Source organism: Zingiber officinale, chromosome 7B (genome assembly GCF_018446385.1).
Source record: "Zingiber officinale cultivar Zhangliang chromosome 7B, Zo_v1.1, whole genome shotgun sequence".
In the NCBI taxonomy this organism is placed as follows: domain Eukaryota; kingdom Viridiplantae; phylum Streptophyta; class Magnoliopsida; order Zingiberales; family Zingiberaceae; genus Zingiber; species Zingiber officinale.
Genome location: NC_055999.1, coordinates 106,622,508 through 106,631,058, shown reverse-complemented (window position 1 = coordinate 106,631,058; position 8,551 = coordinate 106,622,508). Strand labels below are relative to the sequence as shown.

General features: G+C 46.2%; 1 protein-coding gene across 1 annotated transcript; it reads left to right on the top strand.

Moving 5' to 3' along the window:
- Window positions 1-5,053: 5,053 nt before the first annotated feature.
- On the top strand, window positions 5,054-7,407 carry LOC122006756 (exocyst complex component EXO70H1-like). The gene has a single exon (XM_042562369.1). The coding sequence runs from the start codon at window positions 5,353-5,355 to the stop codon at window positions 7,330-7,332; it is 1,980 nt and encodes a 659-aa protein (XP_042418303.1). The 5' UTR covers window positions 5,054-5,352; the 3' UTR covers window positions 7,333-7,407.
- Window positions 7,408-8,551: the final 1,144 nt, after the last annotated feature.

Below are 8,551 nucleotides of genomic sequence, written 5' to 3'. Positions count from 1 at the left end.
CCTAAGTTTTTTTTATAAATGCTAAAGGTGGAGGGTAAAGGTTAATGTAGAAAAATAATAAACAAATTTGAACAAGTAACAAATTCAAAACTAACTCAGATCATTTGTTTCCATTTTGCATATTGATTTTCAATATTATTTTTTCTAACTTTAACCAAGTTGTCATTGCATCAAAAAGAGAGAGATTGTTGGTGTAATTTACACTAATGATCTAACTCAGGTTTTGATGAATGACAAGTGAATCAAAGTTAGAGTGTTTTGTGATATAATGGCTTTACTAACTGTGCAGGAGTTGACGGGTCTGAAGGACTTGACACCAAGCTAAAATCTAGCTAGATCCAAGGGACCAGATAGCTGGTGGGAAGTCCAGATAGGTCCGCGGGACTCAATATCTGGCGGGAAATCTAGTTGGGTCCGTTGGACTTGACAACCGGCCGAAGTCCAGTTGGGTCTGCGAACTTGACAACTGGCAGGAAGACCTGGTGGGTCAAAGACAAGTCAAGTGACTACAGTTGATAAGTAAGAGGTAAGCAACTAGAGGAGAGATCAAGTGAGGACGCATTCCCGGTTGAGGGAACTGTAGCCGCCTATCCAACTTAAGTCCATTTGGGAAACCTAAGTTGAGACCTTGACTAGATCCTGATCTCGAGGAGACAAGATTTAATTACTACTACCATCCTGTTTAATTGTACTAACTTTGTTTTGCAGGATAAATATATTTTTATTTGCTCAGGACTAACTCTTTTTTATAGGGAAGAAAGTTGGAAAAACGGGTGTTTTGTCGGTCGGAAGGGATCCGGGCACCTCGACCAGCCTCGCACGAGCGGGCGCCATGCACTCGGGCGGTCCAGGCACCCTGAGCTGGTCCAAGGGCCCAGACCAGAAAAATTATCCTGAAGCTGAGTTGGAGTAGGTCGACTGGTCGAGCCCACGTCAACGGTCCAGACACTCAGAGGGGGTCTGGGCACCCGGAAGTGGATAAACTTCGCTGATGAAGTTTCGATGGAAGATCGCCATGTCAGCAATAGTCTAGGGGCCCGGTAGGATTCCAGGCATCCGGAATGGGTCTATATAAGGGTCTTCAACCAACAGCTTTATAATATCAACTATTACAAGTTTCATTCTTACTTGTTGCTCCAAAAAGACTCCAATGACACTAAAAGGCCGCTCCGAAGTTTGAAGAACGAGATATTCCAATTTCCTTTTTGTTTATCGGTAACAACTAATTTCAGTTCTTGTACTCAATATTTATAACTAATTATTCAAACTGATAGTAATTGCCCAATGAAAGTGATCAACGATCACGGACCTTGGAGTAGGAGTCGTCACAGACTCCAAACCAAGTAAAACCATCTGTGTTAGCCTTATTTTCTGTTTTCCTTATTCCGCTGTGTAACTGTTTTTAACTCTCAATTTTTGATGAACATTATTCACCCCCTAGCGACTTTACGATCCTACAGAAAGAGGCTCAGAGGGGTTAGTGTTAAGCCAACTCTATGAAGGTAACCTAAGCATGGTGCTGATTTTATAAGGCCCAGGTCCATGTGAGGTAGACTTGGTTCTTGACTTGGAGGTAATTTTGGATGTCGAGTCCTGATTGTGAGGGACTGAAGAAGATACTAGCGACGTAGCAATGGGGCCGATCAGCAAGGAAGGATCCATTAGTGCCCAATTGGATGGGGCTAGATCTCGAGGATCAGACTCGTGTACAGTGAGAGCACAAATCGAGCTCTCCCCTTGCTTGGATCATCTATGAGGTGAAGGTACCATGGTGGAGGTCGATGGTGCAAGCGTGGTCAATCAGCACCTCTTGCGACGAAGATGCAGAGGCACGTCAGACGTTGGGGATTTAGAGCAAATTTGTACTGGAACAATAGAAGGTTGGGGAGGAGACAACTCTTCAGTATTAGTGGCTGCATCGCTACCCGCCACTCGGCTAGTACCTCCTCGCTGATCAGCCCCTCGCTCGGGTGAGCTGATCGACAGATCATCACAATAAGTCATCTTGGCTTTTGTGCGTTGGTTCATCTCTTCATCGTCCAACTTAGTGCACATGGTTTCGGCTATCAAACAAAGAAAGGAAATCAGTTAGATATAATATCATAAAGTAGTCAAATTCCTTATCGAATCTGTCGGACAGTTTGGCTCGAATGGGACTAAGCCCAAAAATGTGTAAGACGCCCTCTAGGAGTAATTGGTGAATGTTGAATTTTAGATCGGATAGAGTCTCCAAGGAAGTAGCATACAGAGGCACCTGACGGAAGTCATCTAGCTCGGGCGCAGGGGGCAATTCCATTTGTTAGCCGGTCGAGAAGGATACAGGAGGGGCCAATCAGAGATAGAAGTAGTGTGATTTCTAATCTTTGTTGGAGGAAGACATTTTATCAAAGAAAATAGAGTCTGTTCAAGCTTGAAAGAGAAAAACACCTAGCTCTGATTTCTTGGGATAATAAAAGTAATGAAAAACAGAGGGGAACAAAGGGATACAATTCGGAAGAGAATCATGACTCCGCATAGTTACCTAATGGAGTTAAGAACTAATTGTTGAAAGGGAATATGGAAATAGCTACAAACTTCAGAGAGGAAGGGATGCAATGTAAAATGAAGGCCAGCAAGAAATTGATCCTTGAAAAGGGTAATGTAGCCAGTCGGAGGAAGGCTAGGACATTCGTATGTTGAGAGTATGATGATGTGGTGGTCATCGAGAAGTTCATAAGTAAGGTGAATTTGGTCCACTTTATCGCTGTTAAAATCTTAAATAGTTGAGGTGTACCAGAGGCCTGGGATGGCAGAGGTGGAAGTTGCGGCCATAGCTAAGACGAAAGGAGGAAACAGAGGAGGGGTGGAAAAGAAACTTACGAGGAAGAAAGAAAACCCTAAGCAATCGTAGGTGGCAGCGAGAAGGGTTGAAGAAGTCATGGAGGAGAATGCAAAGAAGATAGAGGTTGAAGAGAATGTTTGAAACCTTAAAACCCCTAATAAAGTCTCATGGGAGCTATCTGATCACAAGAATGGGAGAGAGAAGAATTAGGGATGTTGAATTCGAATGACCACCTGTCGCATCAAACCCTAATAGTAGCCTGTCCTTTCATAAATTCCTCCCACAGGTGTTCGTAAAGTAGCAGAGAGATACAATCCACGTTTATTAAGGATGAGAAGCAATAATCATCATTATGGTTAAAAGACATGCTCGCTGCACTAAGCATTAATTGTGAGTAATGTATCTTGGTTTCATGGCACGAGTAGGCTGACGAAGACTAACGTTAGCTCTAGCCAGATGCCCGATCAAAGACCGAGCATCCGATCGTGAAACAAGAAACACAAAGAGACACAAGTGTCTAGTCAATCGAGCTTATAGATTTCTTCGATTAGACTTAAAAGGGAGGCTTTGTGATACGCCGAATAAGATATGGTCCCCGAAGTTGGGTCGAGGTCAAGAAAGTCGATTGATGTGGCAATCAAAGTCAAGAAGGGGTTAACACCCATGTCTAGCACGGTCATACAAATTGACTGAATGGTCCAGCCGATCAAACCTCATGTCCGATCGAATCCTGAATCCTCTCAGCTCCACGAAATCCCGAGATGAGTCCTATTTCAATTCAGAACCAAGCAACACGATCGCATGGCTCGATCGAATAATCCAACCAATCAGACCTCCTATCCGATTGGATCCTGAGTCGGGTCCTCTCGGCTCAGCTAGCACGATCACACAAATCGATCAAATGGTCTAGCCGATTAAACCTCCTGTCCGATCAGATCCTAAATCCTCCTGGCTCGACAGAAACCCAAGTCGAGTCCTAATTCAATTCAAAACTGAGCAATACGATCGTTGGGCTTAGACAAATAATTTGGTTGATCGCACCTCCTATCATATCAAATTCCGAGTTGAGTCCTCTTAGCTCTATCATACCTCCTGTCCAATAGGATCCCGTGTAGAGTCCTCTCAGCTTTATCATACCTCATGTCCAATCGGATCCCGAGTCAAGTCCTCTCAGCTTTGTCATACTTCTTGTCCAATTGGACCCCGAGTCGAGTCCTCTCTATTTGATTGTACTCCTTGTCCGAGTAGAAGCCAAGTCCTCAAAATGGTCATAATTTCCTAGCCGACTCGATCTCGTTCAAGAATGAGGTCCGACTAGACATTATAGGGGATTTGGTCGGCCTACCATCACTGTGTATTAATAGTCCATCAGCCCAACGACCTAATATTGCTTTTTGACATTTTATGTAACCATTGTCAAAGAATTAAAAGAATATTCCTTTTGCAATTCATGCGTCGGAAGCTTCTACCCTACAAAACTTAGAAATGATAGGTCTATTTTGGGAAAAGTTATCAGAATGTCAGAATGATTGATTCTTTTTCATAAATGAATTGATGTTTGTACACAAAGGAAAACTTGTACTATATAAAGGGTCTCCTCCTAAAAGTATAAGTACGTGAGACATCACTATTCACTCAGAGTTCACTATTTATTTCTACTATTCATCGCATTTCATCTTCTTCGGTTACTTACCTGACTTGAGTGTCAAAGTACATGTGCCGAAGATCATTCCTTGACCTAGTTATTGATATTTTCTCTCCTCCATCTTTCTTCTTGGCACACATGTGTGCTCACGGGACTAAGTCCTTGCTGAGAGTCTTCTAACCATCAACCTCAAGGTCATTTAGTTAAAATCCTCTCCGATATTAGACATGATAAAATGCACTTAGAGAGCATTTGGACAATAAACCTTAATAAAAAAATATTCTTAAATCTCTGTTATCGAAGGGCTAAAGTACTCAAAGATTTTTAAAAAGGATTAGATCAGATTAAAAGTTTTAACTCAAACTTTAGATAACTCATTTCAACCGGCTTAGAGAGTGACACGGTGCACTTGACCAAGTCCCCATCTTCTTTGAACAAATCAATCTCCATTCATGGCGATCAAACCATTAAATTGCCTCTCTGCTCAAAATATTTTTTTAAAGAAAAAAAAAAGACAAAAAGACAGAGGATCATGAACCAGCACGCGCTTTTCTTCGGTCCTTCCCTCTGTTGTCCTGTTTATAAATAGAAGCACAGTTTGATCAATTAATTCGCAGGGATTTGTTGATTTCTTCTTCCTAGGCTTCATCGCACAAAACGTTGGTATCTTCCGACTCTGTTCTTTCTTCGAGCCTTTGAGCTTTCAGCTCTGTGTGATTCCTTCTCCGCCTGCAAAAAAAAGTTGTGATTTTGATCTTCTTCAAGCGATTAAGCTTTGAGCTCTTTGATTTCTCCTCGATCTTCGTTAAAGTAGTGGCTTTTGAGTTCGGTTCCGGTTTTTGAAAACCTTTTTGGAAAAAGGTGTATTTTTTTAGTTCGATCGGCGATGACACGGAGGGGAATACGTGGTCTCTTCTCCTCGAAGCAGCGGCAGCACGACCGCCGGCCGGCCGATCGCTCCGTTTCTCCGTCCCGCCGCACTTTCTCCGACACTATCATGGAGGAAAATATTGTCTCTGCCGAGGAGATCATCGGCCGTTGGGGCTCCGAGGTGGCCGGCTCCCTGTTCTCTGCCGCCGGCCGCCCCGACTCCGCCCGCTTCCTGCACGCAGCGTCCGACCTCCACCGCTCCATGATCTTCTTCTCCGCTCCCTCGGAGGAGTCCACCGCCTCGCGGGAGGAACGATCAGCTGCGCTGTTCCGCGCGCACAATCTCCTCGCCGCCGCCATGCGCCGTCTCGAGCGCGAGATGCATCTACTCCTCTCCGCGCATCACTTCGCCCTCAACCCCGTCCGGTTCCGCCCGCAATATGCCTCCTCTTCTGATGCCTCCGATGTCGAGGATGGCGCCGATGCTATTTCCGAGCTGGACGCCGGCGACGAGGCCGTGCGAGACCTCGGAGCAGTGGCCCAGACTATGATCTCTGCTGGTTACGGCAAGGAGTGCGTAAACATCTACAAAATGATGCGCAAATCTTTCGTCGAAGAATCCATCTACCGATTGGGGTTCGACCGCACGAAAGCACACGTCCAGAAGCTTGACTCAACGGCGCTCGAGTCCAAAATTCGATCTTGGCTTGCCGTCTTCCCTGTCGTATTCAAAACGCTCTTCTCCGGCGAGCGCTTCCTCTGCGATCATGTCTTTGCCGGCTCCGATTCAATTCGCGAGTCCTGCTTCGCGGATATCACTGCTGATATCGCCGCTCGACTACTTGCCTTCCCCGAGTCGGTGGCTCGGTCAAAGAGATCGCCGGAGAAGCTTTTCAGACTCCTTGACCTCTACGACGCCGTCGCTGAGCACTGGCCGGAGATAGAGACTCTTTTCGCCTTCGAATCCACCTCTCCAGTTCGGTCGCAGGCGGTCGCGTCCCTCCTCCGGCTGGCGGAGGTGACGCGGTCGACGCTGGCGGACTTCGAGGCGGCCGTCCAGAGGGAAGCTTCCAGGTCGGCCGTCCCCGGCGGCGACGTTCACCCCCTTACCCGCTACGTCATGAACTACCTTGTCTTCCTTGCCGACTATGAAACCGCCCTCGCCGACATCTTCGCCGATTTCCCCTTCCAAGCCCCATATCCTCTGCCCGAGTCCCTGTTCGACTCAGCGGCGGTGGCGACGCCGCCAGTATCCACGCCCTCCTCCCCCACCTCCTCCACCGTGACCTCCTTCGAGGGAAGTCCGTGGAGGTCCTCCCCCTCTTCCGCCTCCGTTGTAGCAGGATCGGTTTCCGTACGAATAGCGTGGTTCGTTCTTGTCCTCCTCTGCAAGCTCGACGGAAAGGCGGAGCTCTACCGTGAGGTGTCAATCTCGTACCTCTTCCTCGCCAACAACCTCCATTACATAGTGCGGAAGGTGAAGGAGAGCCGCCTGCGCATCCTCCTCGGCGACGAGTGGGCCGCGCGGCAAGCAGCGAAGGCGAGGCACTACGTGGGGAGCTACAGGCGGTTCGCGTGGGCGAAGGTGGCCGAAGCGGTTCCCACGGAGCCGGAAGACATGACGTCGGAGAAAGCGGAGGGGCGGATGCGGCGGTTCAACAACGAGCTGGAGGCGGCGTGCAAGGCGCAGGCGGTGGTGACCGACGGAGGGATGCGGGAGCAGGTGAGGGCTTCGGTGGATAATATGATCGTTCCGGCGTACCGACTCTTCTACGAGTTGTGCATGGAGGCCACCGTCTCGTCGGCGGAGGTGCGTTTCTCGCCAGAGGACGTGAGAAACATGATCGATGGGATCTTCGCCGGTAAGAATGGAGGCGGTTCGACCCATGGTTCATCTGGTTCCGGTTCATCTCGTGGATCATCTGCTTCCGGCTCAGCTCATGGCTCTGCTACCACCGGTTCACTTGGGGAATCAAACCGGCCAGAATATAATTAAATAACTTTATTACAGGAAGAATATACAAAAACACATGTAGATTTATATGTTTGTAAAATATTTCTATTATATACAAATCATACCATTTTAAAAAATCAAAAAGTATTTTATCTTATTTTTATTCTAAAATATATTTTATTTTAAATTATTATAATAATTATACTTATGGCAACGACAACATATAACAACTATGATTATATTATACCATGTATCAATTATGACTACAACTATTATAATCATCGATCTTGTCTTAAAATCACGGCGATAGTAAGCTAGGGATATGGCTACTGCGTTGACTGAAAGTCAACTCTGCTCCGCTCTACAATACAAAAAAATGTCAGTACCGAGCCAGAAAATGGGCCCCCGACGTTGGCCCTCCGACGCTCAAGTCAGTCATCGGAAAGAGAAAAAAAGACGGAGCAACAGTAAACACAGGCGTGAATAGTGAATAACGCGTACCCTCACCGGTGTATGGACCCCCTTTATATAATGCCCTGGTGGACGACGTGTACGTTTCTTGAGGTGTGAGCACGTTCTCCAATTGATTGTGGGCACGCTCTCCAATTTATCGTGTGCACATTCTCCAATTTGTCTTATGAAAGGGTTTGTTAGGGAAGTGTCTCTGACATCATACCTTAACAAGACATGCATATCCCTGACAAGACAGTAGAAGTTTCTGTCATATGATCCGCCTGTTAACTATGTCTCATATCAGTGACACCGTCTCCCAAAAGGATATTGAGATATGCGACAATGATCCCACCGTTCGACTGAGCGGGGTGACCGATCGGCTAGGACTCTGTTGGGTATAGTAGTTTGTTATCGCCCGACAGGACCAACGTTCCAGTCGTCCCAACGATCCTCTACTTTGTGACAAGCGCCTCAGCTTAGACCAACCCTTTGTCGGTCGGAAGCTTTCGCTCGATCGACCACTGTAGTAGAGCTCCACTCGATCTCTTTTGGTGAGTTCGTTAGTCCTCTAACGTTGACTTCCTTGATTTTGACTTTTACGTCGGTTGGTATCTCCATCCTTGACCCATATATAATGGACCCCTCTTTATCACTGCATCAATAATATAGTGTGTAGTATTACGATGGAATTTGGATATTTTGGTCCAGTGTTCTTGTTGCTTCCTTGTCCATTGCGATAGTATTACGATAAAAAAAAACATATTGTTTTATAATGGTATGATATTATTTATTTGAATCTAAGTTCTGA

Bases quoted from the DNA above. Each gene is read 5' to 3' on its own strand.
- LOC122006756 (XM_042562369.1), top strand. From the start codon at position 5,353: ATGACACGGAGGGGAATACGTGGTCTCTTCTCCTCGAAGCAGCGGCAG.